Source organism: Prorops nasuta, unplaced genomic scaffold (genome assembly GCF_024137725.1).
Source record: "Prorops nasuta isolate Cenicafe-Biocafe unplaced genomic scaffold, Cenicafe_Pnas_1.2 PNAS00001, whole genome shotgun sequence".
NCBI lineage: Eukaryota > Metazoa > Arthropoda > Insecta > Hymenoptera > Bethylidae > Prorops > Prorops nasuta.
In genome coordinates, this window is record NW_027116798.1 from 7,893,616 (window position 1) to 7,919,652 (window position 26,037).

General features: G+C 33.4%; 1 protein-coding gene across 1 annotated transcript in view; it reads left to right on the top strand.

Moving 5' to 3' along the window:
- LOC136774330 (diacylglycerol kinase theta) overlaps positions 1 to 26,037 on the top strand; it is a 2,104,019-nt gene that overhangs the window by 1,772,791 nt on the left and 305,191 nt on the right. The window contains exon 16 of the mRNA XM_066728589.1: positions 15,002 to 15,158. Within this exon, the coding sequence (XP_066584686.1) occupies positions 15,002 to 15,158 (157 nt within the window). The remainder of the gene's footprint in view (positions 1 to 15,001; positions 15,159 to 26,037) is intronic.

Below are 26,037 nucleotides of genomic sequence, written 5' to 3' on the forward strand. Positions count from 1 at the left end.
GAAGTCCGAGGGTAAAAATTTAAGCCAATTTTTAATTAATTGTGTATTTTTAAATTCTTTTGAATTCATGTCAAAAAACCAAAACCATTGTTTATAAATAAGAAAAAGTCTTTTACTATGAATAAAATAGAGAAAATCACTCGCAGGTAATTTACAAATTGTGTTAAAATTTGAAACATCTTCTTCCTCTGATTGTGATTTTTTATCTGAAGTAGAATTAAAGGTGTGGTAATGGTTTTCTTTCTTCGCGGTGTTATATCTCCATTTGTTGAAATCATCGGACTATTTTTTATTCCCTCATCTGATTTATATAAATTATAAATATTATATAAATCTACTGCATTAAAAGGTCATCCATTCGTAGTATCATGGTGTTGAATATAAGGATGCATTATATGCCCAGATGTATCATGATGTAAGCCTAAACTATGTCCAACTTCATGCATTAAAATCCAATACAAACTATCCAAATGTAAATCGTACGGTCCTAAACCAAAAAACCATTGTTTTTTATCTATATATAAATGAATTTCTTTTCTCTGCTGTAGTTTATCAGAAAAATATGCATGTTTCACAACCGGACCTCCTAATCTAGCATCACATTTTGTTGAATCATAAACAAAGTTATGATTAACACTTTGAAATGAAATAATTTTATCTGCATTACTTTTCTTTTGTACTTATTTAAAAGTTATATTTGTCACAATTGACCATTGTTGAAATACTTCATGTGCAGTTTCCAATTGAGGTATACTAGCTACATGAAAATACTACGATAATTCCTTTTTATACCATCTGTTCACTTCCAAATCATTATTTTGTGAAAAATCTCCTAATCCATATCGGGGTCTTTGCATGAAATTAATAATATCTTCGGTTATAATATCCTCGAATAAGTTAAAGTTTTGCTTAAAAACTCATTATCCATGTTTATAGATTTCATTATTTGCAGCATTTAATACCTTACCATTGTTATTATTGAAATTTTCATCGTCAATATAGACATATTTTGTTAAATAATTTGAAATAAAAGTACTACTATTATTATCACAAAGCACAACCCATAGAGAAAATGTTGATATATCTGTAAATTTACGTAGGAAATTCATTTTAAGACAACATTAACACATAAGAGTAAATAATATACTAAAGTCAAAGGAATAAATTTTTTTATTTTTATACAATGCAAACGTGCGAGCGTTGTGTGTGTGTGTGTGTGTGTGATTTACGTCAAACACTGATTACACATTTTGATGAATAAGACTGATGGGGGGAAGAGGGGAAAACCTTTAATCTCTCTCTGTAAAATAGAGAGAGAATGAAATAACAAAGAAAAAATAATTAAAAGTTATTTTAAAACATCTATACCATATTCTTTTAATACTTACTGTAAGTTCTAATTTGATACATCATATTTAAATACTCTTTCTTTTCTTCTCCCTCCTCTTCTTCTCCTCCCTCTCCTTCAACTCTTTCGTCTCCAAAAGCTACATTCACTTCTGTGTTTTCATCGTCATCATTCTTTTTGTTTAACAACTTTTTCTCTTCATATATGTGAAATTTAAAAGTTTTTCTCGTTACATCTTCAAATTTGAAATTCACTTTCTTATATTTTTCAAGTATTTCACAGATTTCGTCAAAGATCTTTGGATGATTTTCCAATTTACTTCTATATACTTATTTTCAATGGTAGTCGAAGACATTCTACAGTGTTTAACATTAATTGTATTTGTTGACCATACTTCGTTATAACCTTTGAAATTTTAGTTAGCTGATATTCATGGTATAGTCGAATATTTAGTACAAATATGTTTCTCACTCTGCGCTCAACGAAAACAAATCTTTCTTCTTTGTGTTTCCACTCATTTTCTCTCTTCTTCTTCTTCAATAACACTGTTTTTTTCGCTCTCTCTCTCTCTCTTATGAATAAATATCTAGACTTTTCAATTCACTCAATCGTTTATACATCTTACTCAAAGTCAGTTATAACGACAACTGATGCGTACTTATGAAATTTGAATGGTTTTAAGGTGGGTAGAGTATTTAAACCCCCATAACACATACATATCAAATTTGTGGTCAATATTATCCCACAAAAAACAAGCTTCGCTTGTAGAAAAAGGCAGCAAGTACATTAGTCGTCTAGCAGGAATAATATAATAAAATAAAATATTCGAATTAAAAAAATGAGTGAAATCCAAATGTTAGGCAAGTATATATTTTTATTGTAGCAAAAGTTAAAATTTCTAAAAAATAATAGTAATACAACAAAGTTACTTGCCAGGCCCGTTGTATGCAATGGCATTAAATAGCCACATTTTAGAATTATGAGAAGCAACACTTGTATTGTAAAATAATAGGTGCTTTCCTTTTACAGGAAAACAGTCAAATCTCAGTTATGTGACCCAACTGAGTACGGTTTATGTAACTTAAACTGTATACAAATGAATCTCGATCAGACTCAGTTTAGGTGTAACAGGAAAGCACCTAATGACTTACGTACACTGACATTCATCGAATCTGCTCGTGAAGAATGGCCTAATAGATTTGTAACTAGCTGGACAGCTTCAGGTCTCTAGTTCTCACCAAAGCGTGAAACGTCACGATGACGTCAGATGACGTCACGATGACGTATAGGAGTCGTGGTGGGGAGAATAAGGAGAATCTGGTAAATTGCTTATACTCGAGTGTAGCGGTTGATCGTCTTACTTTTGTCAAAAGTATATCATCTCAGGATAAAATGGTATAGTAAGAATTTCCTCTTTCTCTGTCTAATAGCATAAGAGTGAGAGAGAAAGACATATGATACCCCATGTGCCCATTGATTCTGCTCGAGCACGTTTTTGGTATAGTGATAGGAATTTTGGTATAGTGATAGAAGCGGTAATAATAGTAATCAAACAACAGATCAATAAAAAGAACAGGGTATATTCCAATGAGTGAAGTGTCAGGTGAGCAAGTGCCAATAGTGAGTAAAATGTGCAACTTAAATTCTGTATTTTTTATTAATTTATTAAAAAAACTTATATGTGATGAACTTTTATTAAAATCATGTTGTGTTATAAATATGTATAAAAAACATTTATTTTCATTTTAACCTATTACTGTGTAACCTATGGTGTATAAAAATAATTGAAAATATATATTTTAAATTAAATTTACGTTATTGATATTTTTTCAAGAATAGCACATCATTAAATTCATATTAATAAGAAGGAGCTATATTCTTGAGTCGGAAAGTCCATTGGAGCTTGCAAGTCAACTACGGATCCAAAATTTACAGCAATAAGATTCTACGAATAAAGAAGATGCAATTCATTGTTAAAATAGATAATCGTTAACTCAGATTTGTTTGCAGAAACCTAATATCAATAGTGACAAGCCTTCGTACCTATTTCCAATTGATGATGCTGGAACAAAACTTCTGAGTGCTTTTGACAGCTCTACTGCCACAAGTCCAAGAAACAGCTATTTACGTAAATCTGTCCAATCCCATGCAATATATTTTCCAGATGCCAGTCTGCTATTATCCAGCTAATGTTTCTACGCAATATAATTAATTTCTTGTTAAGTTTCAAATATACTATATACGTTAAGAAGAAGAAGCCAATATATTAAGATCCATTTACTTACACCATATCTCATTACGTAACCATGAATCAATATTTTTCAATGGTGACAGAACAGCTTAGAATTGCAAAATAACAATGTGTTCCTGTGGATAATGTTGCTGGGTCTTTGGTCTTTCGCAGTATCCTAAAGTAGCAGATTTGCAATGATTTTTCAATTAGAGCCTATATTCGAAGAAAACTTTGGAACTTAAACTTAAATTGAAGAATATTTAAATGATTAATAGTAACTCCTTACGGATTAAGATGTTTGGCATTATTTCCAGTTTCTGCTACCAGTGCGTATTGGCAAATCCAGTGGTAAATTGTTATTCTCACCACGTAGAGCTTGTTAATCCTTTAAATTACGTAGCACTTTAAATTGGACACATGAATTAAAAAGGAAGGAGGGCAGACACATTGCTCATGGATGTCTTCGTGGCAGCTAACAGCAAGTTAAATAATATAATAGGTATGAATATCTTTATGAGTATGGAAATAACTTACACTTACTTTTAAGACTGAATCTTCATACTGTTTCTAATTTTTTTTAGCCAATGGGTAAATATGCTCATGGATAATAGTAATATTGGAATTTTCAAAAGTTAGCGAAGGAAGAGAAGACTGATATTGCTGCATAAAGATTTGTTTGCCCACTTTAAAGTGCTATGTAATTTACAGGATTAACAAGCTCTACGTGGTGAGAATAACAATTTATCACTGAATTTGCCAATACGCACTGGTAGCAGAAACTGGAAATAATGCCAAACATCTTAATCCGTAAGGAGTTGCTATTAATCATTTAAATATTCTTCAATTTAAGTTTACGTTCCAAAGTTTTCTTCGAATATAGGCTCTAATTGAAAAATCATTGCAAATCTGCTACTTTAGGATACTGCGAAAGACCAAAGACCCAGCAACATTATCCACAGGAACACATTGTGATTTTGCAACTCTAAGCTGTTCTGTCACCATTGAAAAATATTGATTCATGGTTACGTAATGAGATGTGGTGTAAGTAAATGGATCTTAATATATTAGCTTCTTCTTCCTAACGTATATAGTATATTTGAAACTTAGCAAGAAATTAATTATATTGCATAGAAACATTAGCTGGATAATAGCAGACTGGCTTCTGGAAAATGTATTGCATGGCATTGGACAGATTTACGTAAATAGCTGTTTCTTGGATTTGTGGCAGTAGAGCTGTCAAAAGCACTCAGAGGTTCTGTTCCAACATCATCAATTGGAAATAGGTACGAAGGCTTGTCACTATTGATATTAGGTTTCTGCAAACAAATCTGAATTAACGATTATCTATTTTAACAATGAATTGCATCTTCCTTATTCGTAGAATCTTATTGCTGTAAATTTTGAATCCGTAGTTGACTTGCAAGCTCCAATGGACTTTACGACTCAAGAATATAGCTCCTTATTAATATATATTTAATGATGTGTTATTCTTTTGAAAAAATATCAATAACGTAAATTTAATTTAAAATGTATATTTTCAATTATTTTTATACACCATACGTTACACAGTAATAGGTTAAAATTAAAATACATGATTTTTATACATACAGGGTGTTTCTTTAACGGCGGCATATAGGAGATTCGTGTTAGTTGACTATAGCGCTCAGGATGATGGTATATGAGAGCGCTGATTGGTCAATATCCTGTAGTGCCAAAATGAAATGGTACGTTACCAATAGGGTGGGTAGGAGAATTACCTAACGATAAAATATGACCTAAAAACGCTAACTTCACATTGGTTAAAAGCCGGTATTGCAGATTACCGACCGAATCGTCCGAATTTCCTAAATTTGAGTAGCTGGCAACGCTGGACTGTCAAAAGTCAGTAAATAGAGTCAGAGGTTATGCACAGTAGAGAAAAATTCTGGATCTGTCAGATAAGTATTTTAAATGAAAATATGAAAATGTATGAATTACTTTGTGGGTATTTCTTACATTTTACAGAAGAGCTACGAGAGGAAACATTTAAAATATTATGATGTCATGGAAGATCAGGAGGTATTCAAAGAATTTGCTAAGCAACATATTTTGAAATATTTAAGAGCCGAACCACAATAGGATTATTTGTTATCCACACTGGACAGTCTTTGGATAAACGAGAGAGAGTAGGTTATGCTGCTCGAATAATGTTAGGATATTAATACTGTGCCTGGATTGCATATTGCTGCCAAACAGTTTTTGCTTTAGCAGCCTTTGTGTTGAATAATGCCTATAAAGAAGGCATGTTTTCAAGAGGTCTAGTATATAGGGGAGATCATTTTCTCGTGTAATTTTGGTAGTGAGTATAAACTTAAAACTTTTCAATCTGGAACAAGCTTATGCAGGATTAATGCAAATTACTTGTATAGTTATTTGAGCAAATAAATTCTTTTTAGAAACTCTATCAAACATATACCTTTTGCTTGGATATAATGTTATATGTTTTTTGTAGATTTGTTGAGAAGAAATGATGTGAGATTACCTTTCGAACAGTCTTTGGAAACTGCAGAAGCTACATGACAAATATGGTTGCAATCTCACTGCTAAGGTAAAAGAATGAGATATCTTGGTGAATTTTGTAAAGTACAATTCTATAGAAATGTCTCAGTTACTTTTGATAAGAAGAAAGACCAATTAATTTTATTGAAACAATCTGTGTGTGTGCTATAATATTTATTACTTTTCTTAGATACAATGATGAAATAAATTTCTGATTGCCTGGCCTCTATTGTAGAGAACCTGATTCAGAAATGACTACTACTAGACTCGAGGAATCGAAGATAAACCTTACTAGAAGAAATTGGAATATTAATGTAAAGCATTGCATGCTGTGTATTTCTCTCAAATAGCAACTATTCATTCTATCATGATAAATACTTCATAATTTTAACTGAACTTTGTTAAATGACTGTTTCAATTTTTCATATTATTCTTTAGATTTCACAATTTACCTGATGGAAGAAAAATATGATTAGAGGAATTCTAAACTACTAATAGAAGCATTATAAATTTCCAGTGCTATTATTACACGAATTTCCTGAAATAGCTGCCTATAATTGGAGATATACAGAGTGTCCACATTTTAAATGTTGAAAATTCAGGAATTTTTGGTTCGAAAGTAATGACTTAAAAAGACCCTCGATTAAAAAATACATTTTGTGCATTAAGTGGAACTTAGAAGAGTGTTTGCAGATTAAATTTAAAAAACGCATGTTCCAATATTTATAATTACAGTGTGGCAAATTATATATATCTGACCATAAATTTGCCACACTGTAACTATAAATATTGGAACATGCGTTTTTTAAATTTAATCTGCAAACACTCTTCTAAGTTCCACTTAATGCACAAAATGTATTTTTTAATCGAGTGTCTTTTTAAGTCATTACTTTCGAACCAAAAATTCCTGAATTTTCAACATTTAAAATGTGGACACTCTGTATATCCCCAATTATAGGCAGCTATTTCAGGAAATTCGTGTAATAATAGCACTGGAAATTTATAATGCTTCTATTAGTAGTTTAGAATTCCTCTAATCATATTTTTCTTCCATCAGGTAAATTGTGAAATCTAAAGAATAATATGAAAAATTGAAACAGTCATTTAACAAAGTTCAGTTAAAATTATGAAGTATTTATCATGATAGAATGAATAGTTGCTTTTTGAGAGAAATACACAGCATGCAATGCTTTACATTAATATTCCAATTTCTTCTAGTAAGGTTTATATTCGATTCCTCGAGTCTAGTAGTAGTCATTTCTGAATCAGGTTCTCTACATTAGAGGCCAGGCAATCAGAAATTTATTTCTACATTGTATCTAAGAAAAGTAATAAATAGTATAGCACACACACAGATTGTTTCAATAAAATTAATTGGTCTTTCTTCTTATCAAAAGTAACTGAGACATTTCTATAGAATTGTACTTTACAAAATTCACCAAGATATCTCATTCTTTTACCTTAGCAGTGAGATTGCAACCATATTTGTCATGTAGCTTCTGCAGTTTGCAAAGACTGTTCGAAAGGTAATCTCACATCTTTTCTTCTCAACAAATCTACAAAAAACATATAACATTATATCCAAGCAAAAGGTATATGTTTGATAGAGTTTCTAAAAAGAATTTATTTGCTCAAATAACTATACAAGTAATTTGCATTAATCCTGCATAAGCTTGTTACAGATTGAAAAGTTTTAAGTTTATACTCACTACCAAAATTACACGAGAAAATGATCTCCCCTATATACTAGACCTCTTGAAAACATGCCTTCTTTATAGGCATTATTCAACACAAAGGCTGCTAAAGCAAAAACTGTTTGGCAGCAATATGCAATCCAGGCACAGTATTAATATCCTAACATTATTCGAGCAGCATAACCTTCTCTCTCTCGTTTATCCAAAGACTGTCCAGTGTGGATAACAAATAATCCTATTGTGCTTCGGCTCTTAAATATTTCAAAATATGTTGCTTAGCAAATTCTTTGAATACCTCCTAATCTTCCATGGCATCATAATATTTTAAATGTTTCCTCTCGTAGCTCTTCTGTAAAATGTAAGAAATACCCACAAAGTAATTCATACATTTTCATATTTTCATTTAAAATACTTATCTGACAGATCCAGAATTTTTCTCTACTGTGCATAACCTCTGACTCTATTTACTGACTTTTGACAGTCCAGCGTTGCCAGCTACTCAAATTTAGGAAATTCGGACGATTCGGTCGGTAATCTGCAATACCGGCTTTTAAGGGGATGCATTGAGCGACTCAAACACTCATTCAAGTTTATCTTCCAAATTATTAGGAATATGTACTTTTTTGCAGAGATTAAATTTACTCTTTTGACTGTACTGAAGGGCGCTACAAACTCGATTTCTCAAAATTATAAAAAATAATTTTCATAAAAATTATGAGTCCTTGTAATATTGTTGGTCATAATAATATTGAAAATTAGGCCTTGTAGCGTGCTAAGGAAAAGTTCTATGACTAATTTGAGACCAAGAAGGAACAAATATACCTTAAAATGTGGCAGATTTTTTTGAAAAACTAAATTAGCTATTGAAAGACAAGTTTTACACTGTTTTACTGACGGAGAAGTTTCACACTGCGTTAGACAAGGACAGGCCTATTAGCTCTCCTCGCTTTAGAAGGGGTACCTACTCTCTCCACACCATTTCCCGCTAAACAAACCAACTCTCCTACACACAGCAAGGTGGCTGGCTAACGCTGCCTGTCGGTGTGAATCCGTAGCCGAATGGAAGAATAAATAATTATTGGTAGATTTCAGGGTTAGGTTTTCGCATATCCGGCGTTGTACCGCTCTTCCATATATTTTCGGGAGGCTACAGTAAAATTTTCAAAATATTTTGTCATCTACAAGTCTCAAAGAAGTTAAATTAGTTGACTAAAGCGTGACTCGTAGCAGCCGACGCTGATAGATAAGTTGTGTAGCGCATCACCTACGGGCACCAACACACAGCAAGACGGCTAGCTAACGCTGCCTGTCGGTGTGAATTCGTAGCGTCATGCAACAATAAATCATTATTTCTAGGTTTTAGGGTTAGGTTTTCGCAAAACCGACCTTGTACCGCCCTTCCATATCATTTTAGGAGGCTACAGCAAAATTTTCAAAGTATTTTGTCATCTACAAGTCTCAAAAAACTTGAATTAGTTGACGAAAGCGTGACTCGTAGCAGCCGACGCTGATGCGCTACACAACCTAGTGATCAGCGTCGGCTGCTACGAGTCACGCTTTAGTCAACTAATTCAAGTTCTTTGAGACTTGTAGATGACAAAATATTTTGAAAATTTTACTGTAGCCTCCCGAAAATATAGGGAAGAGCGGTACAACGCCGGATATGCGAAAACCTAACCCTGAAATCTACCAATAATTATTTGTTCTTCCATTCGGCTACGGATTCACACCGACAGGCAGCGTTAGCCAGCCACCTTGCTGTGTGTAGGAGAGTTGGTTTGTTTAGCGGGAAATGGTGTGGAGAGAGTGGGTACCCCTTCTAAAGCGAGGAGAGCTAATAGGCTTGTCCTTGTCTAACGCACAGTGAAACTTCTCCGTCCGTAAAATAGTGTAAAACTTGTCTTTCAATAGCTAATTGAGTTTTTCAAAAAAATCTTCCACATTTTTAGGTATATTTGTTTCTTCTTGGTCTCAAATTAGTCATAGAACTTTTCCTTAGCACGCTACAAGGCCTAATTTTCAATATTATTATGACCAACAATATTACAAGGACTCATAATTTTTATGAAAATTATTTTTTATAATTTTGAGAAATCGAGTTTGTAGCGCGCTTCAGTACAGTCAAAGGAGTAAATATAATCTCTACAAAAAAGTACATATTCCTAATAATTTGGAAGATAAACTTGAATGAGTGTTTGAGTCGCTCAATGCATCCCCTTAACCAATGTGAAGTTAGCGTTTTTAGGTCATTTTATCGTTAGGACATTTTATCTTTAGGTCATTCTCCAACCCACCCAATAGATGAATACGAAAAATTAAACCCATCCGCCATTTTGGAGTGGAGAAGTGTTTACATGCTAGTTGTAGAAGAAAGAGGTGTGAAATTGGAAAATGTCAAATAGTGAGCTTACTAAAGTAAAAATTGAAAATAATGACTGCAAAGTAAGAATATTCGAACTTTTCATTCATTATTTTCCATTTTTACTTTAGTAACCTCACTATTTGACATTTTTCCATTTCACACCTCTTTCTTCTAAAACTAGCATGTAAACAGTTCTCCACTCCAAAATGGCGGATGGGTCTCATTTTTCGTATTCATCTATTGGTAACGTACCATTTCATATTGGCACTACATGATATTGACCAATCAGTGCTCTCAGATACCATCATCCTGAGCGCTATAGTCAACTAACACGAATCTCCTATATACCGCCGTTAGAGAAACACCCTGTATTAATAACACAACATGATTTTAATAAAAGTTCATCATATATAAGTTTTTTTAATAAATTAAAAAGAATGCAGAAGTTAAGTTGCACATTTTACTCACTATTGGCACTTGCTCACCTGACACTTCACTCATTGGAATATACCCTGTTCTTTTTATTGGTCTGTTGTTTGATTACTATTATTACCGCTTCTATCACTATACCAAAAACGTGCTCGAGCAGAATCAATGGGCACATGGGGTATCATATGTCTTTCTCTCTCACTCTTATGCTATTAGACAGAGTAAGAAGAAAATTCTTACTATACCATTTTATCCTGAGATGATATACTTTTGACAAAAGTAAGACGATCAACCGCTACACTCGAGTATATGCAATTTACCAGATTCTCCTTATTCTCCTCACTACGACTCCTATACGTCATCGTGACGTTTCACGCTTTGGTGAGAACTAGAGACCTGAAGCTGTCCAGTTAGTTACAAGTCTACTAGGCCATTCTTCACGAGCAGATTCGATGAATGTCAGTGTACATAGTGGGAAATTAAATCGAATGTGGTTCAGCTGTAGCGTAGTATAGCAAATTTCATGTTAGAATAAAGAGTGAAGTTAGCCGAACAATATACGATTCTATTTCTCACTGTGCATGGACATTACGAGCCCGGCAAGTAATTTTTTTATGTTACTTTTTTCTCGAAAATTTAACTTTTGATAAGGTAAAAAAATAAACTTGCCTAATATTTGGATTTCACTAATTTTTTTAATTGAAATATTTCATTTTAATATATTATTCATGCTGCACGATTTATGTACTTGTCGTCCCTTTTTTACAAGCAAAGCTTGTTTTCTTGTGGCATTTCTCTAACTGTAAGAGAGATATTATCTGACTATAGAATTACTAAGACATCCTGTATTTACTTACTGATGCTTTCGTCGGAATAGTCTGTTTTACCCATGAGTTAGCGGTAACTGTCGGTAAAATATCATTACCATATTACCGCCTGTATATTGCATTTTTTAGCGACAAACCCTCTCTGCGATAATACCTTTATGCGATAAACCATACTACCCTTTCGCCACGGCGCGCTTGCGCGTCTACTGGCCCTGGCACGTCGCGGCAGCGGCACTATTTGCGCGCTTGCCGCTAGGTGGCCAGCGCCTTCGGCAGCTCTCTCGCTGGCAAATTTAGTGCCGCGTAATTACTTAGATGGGTCCTTGATAAGGACCCATCGCAGCCCAACCCGCTCACGCAGCAGCAGCAATAGCAGCAGCAGCCGAGCATCGCTGACATCTTTTGCGTCTTCCGGCACCACCGCCTCACCGGCAACTTTTTGGCCTTCTTCGGCACCACTCAGCGCCTCCACCGGCGAACTCTTCTGGTGAAAACTTTAGTTAGTATCACCAACCATCCACCGCCTTCCAAGAGGGGACTTCCCCTCTACGACACTCTCCTCTCTCCTAAGAGATATTTCTCCGGGAACTACCCGGGAGAACATCAACCCTCTCCTTCTTTTCCACACTGCCTCCAAGAGCTAACCCGGACTCAGTGTGTTCCTACCCTAAAATCCAGGGCTCTCGTAAGAGTCGGGTAGTGGTAGGGGTATACTCATCCTAAGGGTTGGGGTGGCTCGGAGCCACTAGCTTGATGAGAAGGAGGCTGAGGGGTAAGGAGACTTCCCCTTCCCTAAACCACTTCTCCACTTCTGCTTCCTCCCGTGGCTGGGGATATTGCTGGGGAATACCCCAGGGAAATTGTCCAGTCCGGGAGTTTGAATAGTCCGCGCTCCGTCCTACGGATTTTTCGTTTTTTGGGTTCTGGGGAAACTTCTTCGGATGAAATTCCCTAGCATTTTGACAAGAACAAATTCCTTAGGCTTTCGTTAACTTTACGTCTAGTTCGTACGGTTATTTTGTATATACTGTATAAAATTTGTAAGTTTTTTTTATATATTGAATAAATTGTTATCTTTGCTAACTAGCAATTCAGAGTCTTATTATTGGACAAAACTTTCCCTCTTAATTCACAGGTTCTGAGCCGATATTCGACGCTGTCTCGCACACATTAATTTTTAATACTTATTTTAATTAAAATGTACTTACGTTTTAATACTTCTTTTAAATAAAATATGAAAATTTTGCTATAGCAAAAATTGCTATAGTCAAAATTGATATAGTGAAGTAACACAAAAATTCCTATTTCGGTTGGTATTAAATACACCAACATTCAGCGTTACCAACTCCGCCATGTTGATTATACTACGGTGTACAGTGATGTCAGTGATGCTAGAATCAAGTTTTTAGTAACAAAGATAAAGTTAACCGCTAGCCAGCAGCAGTATAGAAAATTTGAAGGGAAGGGATATATACCTCTTCCCTTCGGATTTTCTATACTGCTGCTGGCTAGCGGTTAACTTTATTTATGTTGCTAAAAACTTGATTCTGGCATCACTGACATCACTGTACACCGTAGTATAATCAAAATGGCGGAGTTGGCAACGCTGCCAACATTACCAACTTCCCTAGAAATTTAACGAATTCGTCGTTATCGTACAAACATGAGCTGCACCGACTATTGTCGTTAAGCTAAAGTTACAGAATCGCTCATTCGTTAGCGCAAGCGATAACTGTCGGTAGTTAGCGATACCGACAGCTGTCGTTAAGGGGAACGACCTACTTGAGGCCAAAAACACTCACAATATAATAGTTGATGTGATATATATTATTTATTACGAGCATTGTGAGTTTTTGGTGGAATGCGTCCAAGGAAAAGCAAAGGTTTATTAAAGTTGTTCGTCGGATAAATTTTATATTAGTACCGTTGAACCTCTAGCGACATCTATCTCGGTCGTTTTTAAGTTTGTAACGTGGCAGATCCATACTGGACCTGTCACGTTACGAATCCTGAATTTGCGCGCCTAGCGCTTAATTGGTTTATCCGCGTGAACTTTCGTGTGTGCCGACCGCAGTGCTGCAGTGAACACGCGGCAAGGCCTACACTGCCTGACGTACTGCCTTGTAGATCGTGACAGGTGTAGGAAGCTAAGCACGGAGACCGAAAAAACGTGTAAGAGAAAGAGTTAGAGAACGCGCTGAACGAGGGATCCCTAAGCGCCCGGAGAAAAAGCACCAAAAGCACGATCGGTGAAAGGAAAAGTTGCCGGTGAGAAATAAGATAGGCGAGCATAGTTACTATCGCGGAACAGTCTCCGGCACGGTGTATGCCACTGCCGGGAGGAGACACGTAGATTTCAAGAAGTACAGTCGCGGCATAGAAAGGAAAGAAATCGGCTAACACATAGGGTTCGGCACTTGGGCGACCCTCAGAGCAAGAGCTTAGAATCACGGGAAAGCCGGGAAAAGCGGCAAAAAATGTGCTCCGCGGTAATAAAAGGCCATTCGTTTGGCCCACGGTGGGTCTTGCGTCCTGAATCGCAGAAAGTAAATTAGAATAAAACCGAATGCGCCGAGAGAACTAGTAGCAGCGCCGTAAATAGAAAGAAATATTTGTGATTTCCGCAACACGATGGCCTGAATGTTATTTCCCGCATAGGTTAACGGGAGAGGCCCTGGCGTCGAAGCCAGTTGTAAATAGTTGAATATAGAGGCAAATTTTATTGAGAATGTTTCAGAGCCTAATTTTATTTGAAAAATACCTTTTCCCGAAATCGCGCGTTATAAGTTATAACGATATTGTTAGTTTTCCTGTCAATAAAAAACTCAGTGAAATCTCAATTTTCTGATGAATGATTCGGTTTAGTACAATTTATATTAATTTCAATTGTTCGTAACTCCGTCGCTTAACTAAGATTGAATTGAGAGTTTTCTTAAAAAGGAAAGTTACTTTTATTCGATAGGATTCGATAGTTTACCGACAGTACCGACATTACAAGCGACAATCATCGCTGACTCTGTGTTACAGAATCGCACTTAGCGATTTCTGTCGGTAACTGAACTTAACGATACCGAAAGTTGTCGCTAAGCATTACAGAATCCCACTACTGGGCGTTAACGGGGTAATAGAAATTAATTGAGCATATAAAAAGCGATTCTGATAAATTCTGACAAATAGCTTTATTGACATTTTTCTGTTTAGTCAGTTGAAAAAGTGAAAGTTAAATGGCGTCGATGTTCAGTTAAGCGTGCTATTAGGGATTCCATTAAATAAAATTTAAAAATAGGAATAATAACTTTCTTTGACCCTTTTAGAGGTGGGCTTTTTATTGAATAAGGTTGAATTTAGATCAATATAAAATAATGGAATATTCTGCATTTTTTGTTATAATTAATATATACCTAGAATTGTTCATTAGATTTACATATTTAAAAATATAGATTCTTGAAATTAATTTTTAAATTTTTCGAAGGTATCCAGTATTTTTATTTTATTTTATTTTATTTCGTTTGTACTTATTGTATTTAATAAAAATTTTAATTTTCATATTCTTTTTTGTTTCTTCTACAGTTGGGGATCTGGTGCAAATCCTTGGGGGCCGGATAAAGAAGATCAATTTAATAAACCCAATCATTGGGATGGTATGCTAGAAGTTGTTGGAGTTACTGGTGTAGTTCATCTAGGTCAAATCCAATCAGGTCTTCGTACTGCAATGCGAATAGCACAGGTAAGTTTTGGTTATAGCTTTTACCATTTCCAACCTAGGCAGCATAAATGTCTACGTATTATGTTTGTAACCGGTGTAAATGGCTAACAAAATTATTTTTATGTGGTTAGGAACAGTATCTGACCACGTTGGTAGAATTACTATGTTAGCAAAAATTGAGAATATATGTGAGCAATTGATTAGGTAGGTCCTCTGAAAAATAAAAGGGGAAAGGATAGTTTCTAAGCACAAAAGAAGGCACGAAATAAATGAAAACAATTAGTTTATTTCAAACATGTTTGAAATGATTTACCAAATATGTATAACGATAATTGCCTATAGGCCGAAATAAGAAATATTGATCCGAAGAGTCGAATTAGAACCACCCACAATGAATTGTACCTTCCTATAAAGAAACCCAACAAACCCCCACCTAAATATACTATGGCCCAGGGGCAGGAAGTGTCGCACCTGAGACACCTAGGCGACAGTACGCGAAAAGAAGGAAACACTCTCCTGGAGACCACGAGAGTATTTAAAGGAAGAGTTTTGCGAACTAGGAGGCTTAGTAGAATCGCAGGCAGGTGATAGAAAATGGCTAAGCTTAATTTTAATGAAATGGGAATATGTCTACAGCTGTGACATAATTTTTGGTTTATGTGGGGAAGGCACAATTTTAACCAGAATCAACACAAAGGCACTCAGAATTTACTTATAGAGAGCGCCAGGCTCATGAACCTTGTACATGAGCCAGTCTGAGGCTTGCCAGCTTGAGACTTTTCAAGGACGTGGCATACTGGGAAATAAAAGTGAAATCTCCAAGAAAATTATTATTACACATTAATAAAAATTAAAATAGGAACTATATTTTATAACTGCTCTGTTTATCAATTTACAAGTATCAACTTTATATAATTACATAAAGATACATGGGATTTTCCCCTAAATCTACTATTATCTTATAAAGACAAGAGCCATGAGGTTATAATTATTCAAAAAAAAGTAATTATATATAAATAAGAAAAATGAATATTAAATAATATTGTGGATGTGCGGTAATTGGATGACCTTCAGTCCACATATGAGTAAGTCTGATTGGACAGAAGAATCCTTCTCAATTTATCCAACGCTAGCCCTTCAAGAACCTAATTATTTGCTATACTATTCCTGTCGGAAATATAAAACACAAGCAATAAGGTAATACCAGATCAAGCAGGGCTTAGCCAAGTCCATCAATATCTGAATCACTACTAGAAAAGTTAAGTGACTAGGGTTATCTAACGGAGTCCCACAAACTCCCTTTTTAATGTGTTTATGCACCAATTCCTTAACAATATTCTATCCAGAATATAATATTAACCCTTAGTCTGAAAGTACTTTATGGTAACAAACTATGTACAAAGTATATAAGTAAAGAAAAGAACAAAATATTTATATGTGGCTTAAAGCCTAAATTTTGTCACCGGACAGGCTATACGTCTCAAACTTAATTATATACAACTAGAGAGATTTTTTGTTTATATTTAATAACACTGGAATCAACTAAGGAAGGAAAATGGCTTTAATCTGGCTCTGATACTAGAGTCAGAGTGACACCTTTATCTATTGGACCTACTATGCCCTGCTCACACTGGAGCCACTATTCAATTTACAAAGAACTATTAATAGTGAAACGTTGGGTCCTTTCTGGAGCCACAACGCTTACCTCCATGCAGTGTGAACAATTAAGCAATACTTATATAGAGCATGCACAGCATTATTAATTTTTGCAGGTTAGGATGGAGAGTAGCGGGGATGCAGCCAGGGTAATCAAATTCTCTCCCACGATTCGTTGTTCCTTCCAATAGTGTTAATTTCAGTAGTCCTTCCACTTACATGGAAAAATTCCTCTTAAGCCAAAGTTTCTTATTTCTCCAGTCGACGTCTGGTCCTTTTGACAGGTGAATATGGTGTGTGTGCCTAAACCTTTGCGCTAGTCCAGGCGAGCGGGTAGCTGTGCACGCGTGCACAGCACCACCACCCGGGATCAAGAGCAACTTCATTTAAGCGCGGCGTTTTAAAAATAAAAAATAACTTAAGCAACAAGGCAAGAGAATTTGCCTTGTTACACAGCTTAGACTTTTGTATAATAAGTCACGCAAGTACCATGCCATTTGGAACATAAGTAGATTTCAAACGAAATCATCTAAGGGCACCCACTAGAGTCGAGTTGAAGCAGGAGAGGAAGAAGACAGAGAGTGCGACAAAGCGAGAATTCTCAAGAATCCTCCACTGCACGCTTCGACACTCCTCCGATCTCCAACAATATACTATGTGCTATAATGGTGTTGTAATACTTTTATTCAATTTCCTTAACTTTAGGTAAACTGTAGCGGGATTCTATAGCTTCCTAGCTACAATTGTCGGTACCGCTAAGTCCTGATAGTTGTCGCCTGCAGTATCGAATGAAGGATTCTGTAAGAGTTCATTTTTAAGGATTCAATAATCAATAACTCGTTACCAACAACTTTTGGTACTTGACTTAAGTTACCGAGAGATATCGCTAACAGCGATCCTGTAACATAAAATTATCAATAATTGAGGTTAAAAATGTCGATCGCTACCGAATTTGATAAATACATTAAGGTAGCAGTCTAGTTTGGGTCGAAATTTTTTTTTCATATTCCGATAGTAAACCAACATGAGAATCTGGTGTATAAATTTTAAACCGATATTCAAAATATTAACAATGATATAACATATATTTGAGAGCGCCTCATAATTGAACGCTGTAAATTGCGCGACAGCTGCTAACGGATATTTCTCACTATTATGACTCATTACCTTTATATTTCGTTGGAGTTTCGTATACCTTTTGATATACGAAAGGATATAACCAGATATATTCGTGTTTGACACGTATGAAGAGACCAAAGGCTTGTTGTACGCACCGGGGATCAACGATTATGTGAGGATGAAATTTCTCTTAGCCAAATTTTAAACGCGTTTTTCTTGAAACCACGTTCTCTCGGCCGGCCCGAGGTATAATAGATTTTCTATTGAACCGATCGGGCTGAAATTTTTACAGGTTGTTCTATAAGTCTGTAATTCTGGCCGGAACTAGAATCATTATTTTTCATTCATTACTATTCAATTTACAACCCAATTTACACTAAAAAAATGGTACCTTCTTATTTCGAAGTCTGCCATTTTGTTATTTTTCGACCGAATTAATTTTTTCTAATTCTGGCCAGAATGACAATCCTACTGAACAATAATCCGTTGCTTTTTTTTGTTTCCGATTACCGAAACTGGAGATACCTCACGGGCCAATAGTACATGTTTTCTTTTTCACCTACTTTGACCCCATATAATTTATAGAAAATATCGTAAAAATTAAAAAAAATTTATATTTTTATATAATTCAATATAGTATTAATAACATATAAGATTTTCAGATTTTTTGCATTTCATTTAGGTAGTCAAAAAAATTCCCGATAAATACCCTGCAAAGCTGGTCAATTTTCTAGACTACTACCTTAATGACGACTGTGATAGAATTCGGTATAGATTTACCGAGAAAGTAAATATAATAAATGTCACAAATATTTCTTAAATTAATAGTTAGAATTCACAAAAAAGTACTTATAATAAATTTGCCTTATGAAGTAAAGTTTATAGTGAAAATTGTAGAAAAAAAAGCTTTAATTTTATAATTTTCATATTTATACATAAACTATGTATACACAGGGTGAAACATTAACAATGTTTTTAATTTTAATCACATATTATTGAGAATAAACTAAGTTGAGAAAAGTCCTATATTATAACATCCGGAAAAGCATCATTGCTGAGATAAATCAATTTTTGAATTGATACATTAGAGCTTTGATTCGACGGAAATATTACTTTACTTTTACCTTCATTGACAGTTCCCTTTCAAAAACCCAAAAGAAGTTTGTACTTCTCCGCCGACCCTTATTGTCGTACACGCATATTCACAAACAGGAGGCTTAATAGGTCATGTGTCGTCAGTAGCGCCATGATCTTTCAACACATGACGACCAAAAAGTCTCCACATCCACGGCCGACGCCCAAGGTTTAACGCATTTCCGGAAAAGAATTCCGGGTGTCAGCAATGTGCAATACCACCGGTATTGCACACAGACGTGTGCGATCTACTTTGGTCCGGCGAGGTGGCTGACCCCTACGTTACACTATGTACATCATTGGAAAATCAAAATGACCCGGAAATAGATTTTCAAGTAAAGCCATAGTCATCACTAGAAGTTTCAATCTAAGTGGAGAGCTTGAGGGATCCCTTTAAGAATAATTAAGCCGCTTTTTCTTTTTATGAAGGGACAAGCCACGAAAGTAAAAATAACTTTTCCTTCATACCATAGATTGCCCATAATTTTTGCCTTTTTGCATAGTTTCTGCCTAGATGGACTTGCCAGTAAAATTAGTCAATTGTTAGGTCACATTCTACTTTAAAGCGACTTGAAGTTGATAGGATCACCAAAAAGAAATATTTCACAATTCACCAAACAAATTGTAATAAACTGAAAAAGAGAAAAGCATAAGTATTTACTAACTTATTTGAAATCGTCTCGTACCAATGAGCTGGCAAAGTCCATGAATAATAATCTACAGCATTAACAACAAATTATTCATAGTTATTTGTCTTGTCCCTTCATAAAATGAAAAAAGGCATATTTATTCTTAACGGGATGCCTCAACCCCTCCACTTAGATTGAAAATTCCAAAGAAGACTATGGCCTTACTTGAAAAACTATTTCCGGATCATTTAGATCTTCCAATGATGTACACAGCAAACTGCTCTATCTGATAAAACAATAAGATTTTTAAAAAAGAAAATATTAAAATTTCTTATAATAAGTTTTTTAATATAATACTTATTTCTTGATTACATTAGAGTAGTTCATATGTCGCATTACCGAAAAGATAAATTGACTTGAACATTAATCTACAAATAACGCCGTATCTTTACCCAAGATTTTCAACTAAATGGGTGCTTTCGAGGATCCTTTTAAAAATAGGCAGAAAATAAATTTCATTAAAACCAAGATCAGGAATGTAAGACATTAGGAGATAATATTAATAATCGGCGTGTTGGGTGCGTGTGCGAATACGCGTGTACGACAATAGGGATAGGCAGAGAAGTACAAACTTCTTTTGTTTTTTGAAGAGGAATTTGTTAACGAAAGTGTAAGTAAAGTATTTTTTTTTTTTTTTTTGAATCAAACCCCTTATTTATCGGTTTAAAATTGATATTTCAGCAATGATATTTTTCCGGAAATTATATTATAGGACGGTAGTATAGAAGATTACGGAATGATAAATTGACTGAATGAGATTATGACCGAAAAACGCGAACTTCACGTTCGTCAAAAGTCGGTATTGCAGATTACCGACTGAATCATCTAAAATCCTAATTTTGAGAAGCTGGCAACACTGGACTGGATAAGAGTATCATATGGGTTGGTGTGAGTGTACGTGCGTGTAAGGTGGAAATGTCAAAATTGTGAAAATGTAAACATAGTATTAGGATATATGTATGCAATAACTTCAATTGTGGATTTATGAGATAAGTTTATCAATTTATATTTCTAACAATTGTTAAGAATAAATTGCTTTGTGTGTGTTATTTTGTTTCCTTTAGATGTGCAATCACTTACATAAAATGGTTAAACATACAGAAAATTGGACATGATAGCACATGTTGCCATCAAACTGTCAGAATAACCAACAATTTGAATTTAATACGATCAGAAGCATTAATCTGGATACACCATCAATGTCAGTTATCATCTACGATTTAAGGAATGCAATGAGTAGGTACAGCAGCTTAGAAATTAAAATGAATTCTATAGTATATATGTATGTATATATACTAAATATATACGTATTGTTATCATAAATGATTTGATTTTTAAATATGCATTCTATCTCTTACAGATAAACATACAGCATGGAAATTTTTTAACACTATTTTATGCAGAAGGGTACGCAAGCGCAGAGGTATATAGTATACTCTTGTTGAATTTTGAAGAGTACTATAGCTGTTTCAAGTGAAATAAAGTTGATAAAATTGATATTTTAGGTAATAAACATCTGAGTTTTATATTAAAAATTATTGGAACGAAGCATTCAATTTACAAAATAAATTTTGTCTTTCAAATATATATAGAGAAGAGGACAAAAAATATGGATAAATGTACCTACCAATTATCGTGCAATTTATTTGGAGGAATCTAAGAATCTCAAAGAGCGAAGAGAGTGATACTACCTTGGATAGTATATGGAAGCAAGGAAAAATTTGCCAAACACAAGTTATTAAGAAACAGATGAAGTTAGTACAGAAGAATATTCTGAAAAGCTACTCTTCAACCAGGGCTGCTAATAGCTATATTTAAGCGCTCTTAGGGAAGCAATTAGTCTAGATAAAATACACAAGATATTTTTTATTAGTGTTATGAATAAAATAAGTTATAGTAAATTGTCATTAAGCATTTTTAAGTTCATTTTTCTTTTCAGGCTTGTTCTCAATGCATAAATTCGACTAAAACAAGACCGATTCAATCGTATATATGTATCCAACAATTAATGTAGACATGGTTGTTGTAGTTATTATTGAAGCAAGAAATTATGAAACCATCTTATGGATGCATGTTTGTAGCTATATCCACACTATAGCTATTCTATATAAGCATAATAAATACAAATCTAGCTTACTAATTGATCTTTCATAACAGCATATTAATATCTTCTATTTTTAATTTTTATATAAAATTCCGAACACACCGGCAGAGCTAATTTGGTGCTTAACTTTTCCCGAGATTGTTGAAGCTAAAGCATTGTGTAATTTCATTTTATGAAATTAAGATATATTAACTGTATCGTGTGCAGTTTTTACCAACGAAGGTCTAATAAATCACGAGGAGTAATAAATTAATCAGCGAATTGTATATCGTATTATAACGTTTTCGTATTAATTATTGATTCAGGCTGAAATATGAACCCTAATTGACTTTCCTTATTTTCAGAATTTCTGAATGAAGTGAAACATTTGGATGAAATAACGATAAGCTACATATTGCTTTTAACTGCATTAATTCATTTTAATTAAAATCTCTGTTTTGGTGCAAGATTCCAGGATGCAAGACCTAGGTGTTCAGTCAAAGAAATAAAAATACAACAAGAGGTTATTTATGGATAGTACAAAGTCAGATGTTGACTAAAAAATATAAACTTTCCTTAATGTAGCTGAGTTGGAAATAAATATTTCGATTTTATTTCTTCAAAGAATTGGACTCAGAATAATAGTTTATATTGTCAGCACATTTAAATGTAATTAGTTTTCTGAATTTTAATGTTTAACATTTTATTATTGAGTAATAATTATTAACACATTTTAATGAAACAAATTATTATTTTTCAATCAGAATCTCTTCTTTCCAATGTCATATTGGCATCTTCATTATCTGTAAAAATAAAAAAACATCATGGTTATTAGATTTTTTATTACAAAATATCGATAACTGAAACGAATTTGAAAAAATAAATGAAGCAACATATTTTTAATAATTTTAAAAATATGTTATACAGTGCAACTGATTTATTAACTTTGAACGAAACTTTCAAGACCATGTGAAGTTTTCATTGATAATTTAAAAAGGAAACTTTATTTGTTATACATTTTCTCTTATTAAGACTGGTGAGCTTTTTAAATCACTCTTGTAAAATATTTTATTTTAAATGTTAATGAGATAATCGTTTACAATATATGCGTATAAATTGCTGCAAATATATACAGCTTTTCATTTAAAAATACGAGTTCAATTTATAACTAGTATGAAGATTGACATTAAAATAATATTCGAGATCTGTAATTTTCCATTCACTCTAATTTATAATTGTGTATTTTTATAGTTTATCGTGATCATATGCAGTAGCAAGTTTATATATAAGTGTTAATTTTAGAGCATTACATATATGAGGTTCCTTTAGCTCATCTAAAACCGAATTGTTTCGTGTATGAGTTAACCTGACTTCTTGTAAATTAAATTAAGTTGCTTAAAAGTTATTCTATACAAATCATTACCAACCTAAATGGTCATAAGTTTCTCTCCTTTCGATGTTCTTGAATATTTCTGTTGAGAAATTTATCGACTGATCCAGAAATTCTCCTGTTTTATTTATTAAAGTGATATTATCCTCCTCAAGGATTAAATATTGTTGGAAGCTTTTCCATGATTGTCCCAACCATTTTGTGAGCTTATCAAGATCCTTTCCCTCCCCATAATTTCCTCTTTGCAATTGATGCAAAGTTATTTGGTAGTTCTTGATGATTTGAATAATTTTATCTAAAAAAATATATACATACATATATACTATATTTATATATATATATATATATATATATACATATATCAATTTTAACCTAATTTCTCCCTATCTTAGCGGTGACCGTTTGAAGAAAAATACATTTTAAACAATATTTGTATTATTCAGCGGTGAACATAAGATGATGTATTTTATTTGTTTTTGCAGTTGTCATTTAAATGTCACGTTAAAGTAATCTTGACTTTTGCTGAAGGAAATCCTTTTCTTAAAAATTATTTTAAAAATTTTCAACATAAAATTGCATGAATTTATAATTGAATCGAATCATTAGGAAATATTTTAGTTTTAAAGGTAAGTATATATGGTTGACAGTCAATGTGTGTGTGTGTGTGTGTGTGGACTGCGGTAAAATGAATAAATCTTAAAATATATATTAGTATCTTTCGTAATTGACGTTATACTTAGTGTCTAAACCAATAACCAATTAAACCAGTTACTAAATATGTAAAACAGCAATTGATTTTACATCACAAGAGATCATAGTTGATGTTGGCTAACATATACTTACTGAAAAAATGATGTATAGGTGGTTTAATTCCTATCATGTCATTAAGGTAACGATGATATCGTTCTTGGCCGTTGTTCGTTCTATCTATACTTTGGTAAACCGAAAATGTTTTTGGCGATGTTTTAATTATCCACTGTCTTTTGTAGTATAGAATAAATGGCGCTAAAATGTCAAATATTTCTTCTCTTCCTTCTATTTCTTCACAAAGATGTAGGAATGCAGTTTCTATTAATCCATGAGGTAGAAAGGATAAATTTATAAATTTTCTTATAAATATTTTGGCCACTGCAGCTTCTTCTTCATTTAAATTTTCAATTTGAGTCTTAATGCCCAATTTTTTTAGTTTCTTCGTTATACTCTGGATATAAATTAAACTTGTTTATTACCATCGTAATTTGTTAAGTAAATTGTATGTTAAAATTTACATTCCGTTAAAAATTATTTACAATAAAATTATCACAAGGAAATTATAATGTAATTGGAAACATCTGTAATATATTAACACTTACGTGAACTAAATGGAAATAACATCCCTTTATTTCACAATTAGGAAATATCTCTTTTATGGCAGATTGCAAGGCTACCTCATAATCACTCATAAATGTGGCAGGTACCATTCGGGGTGCAATTTTAGCCTTTATTAATTCGAATGTTTGTTTATACAAAACTTTCGATTTCCTGGACATGATTGCCCATGCAAACGGGATAATCTAGAAAGTAATATTTTGCATAAATCCATTATACTTCATATTCGAAATAATAAATGTTATAGTAAACATAATATAAAACGTACTTTATTATAACGTTTTGTCATCAACGTTAATAATTGGTAAGCCCCTTCGACGTTAGGCCTTGTTTTAAAAGTGGCATCTGCGAAAAAGCAAATAGCATTTTGCAAAACATTATCTGCGAATTTTCTTACACCGAAAACGACGCTGATATTTCGTTGATCCACTTCATCAACATATTTAAATATTTCCATTTTATAGTTTTCATTGTTGTAATTAAAATTTAGCAGCTTCTGCCAAATTTCATTGGAATTGAGAAGGTCGTCTATGTCAAATAAATTGGTTGGTAGGGGAGGTGTGGAAAGCTGGCACCATTTTCTTAAGCTGTGTTTTATTTGATTGTAGGATAAATGGTGCATGTCAGAAGAAAAGCTAAAATATTTAAAAAAGAAATTGTAGGAAACGAGAATCGAAGAAATAATAAAATAGCGGAATTGAACTAATCATTCATTTTGAATATTGAAAATAAAGCTATTTCAATAATAATAAATGTTTGTTAGAAAGCAGTAGAAAAAATAAAGAAAAGGACAATTTATTAACGTAGAATAATCATTGCATACTTTTCACATAATTCAGAATATACTTCGCGTGGGGTTATTAAACTATTCTGAGAATAGTTGAAGGCATTTTCTCTTAATCTGGCAATTTTTAAATATGACTCATCAGCTTCGTGCTGGTTATGTTGATGTGTGATAATCATTTGATTGTTTGCCCCTTTTTTAGCTCGTCCACTACATAAACGATCTTTACATCTATAATAACTGAAATTAAAATAAAAAAATGAAACTGCTTTACGTCTTAATAATGCAAAATGCATTCCCACTTGAGCATTTTTCTAAGAAAACATAACATACAGTAATTCTAAAGACGAATTTGGAAATACATGGACATTTTGCTGAATATCAAATTCGTTGGTTTGCATTCTGCGTATTTGGTTCGTTCAGGAAAAATGTGTAAGCGAACATTCATTTTCAGATTTATCATTGTTACTTAAAAAATTACGAGAAAAAAAAATACCACAAAATAGTATCATTTTTATAAAAGTTACAAGTTTCGGAAGAACACTTTGTTTACTTTCATCGTAAAGTAATTGCAATAAAGAAAACTTACGGTATGCGCTCATTATTAGAATTTGTATAGTGTTTATCTATATGGTAGGTGAAGCCCTCATAATATATGCTACTGGTTTTCCTTATAA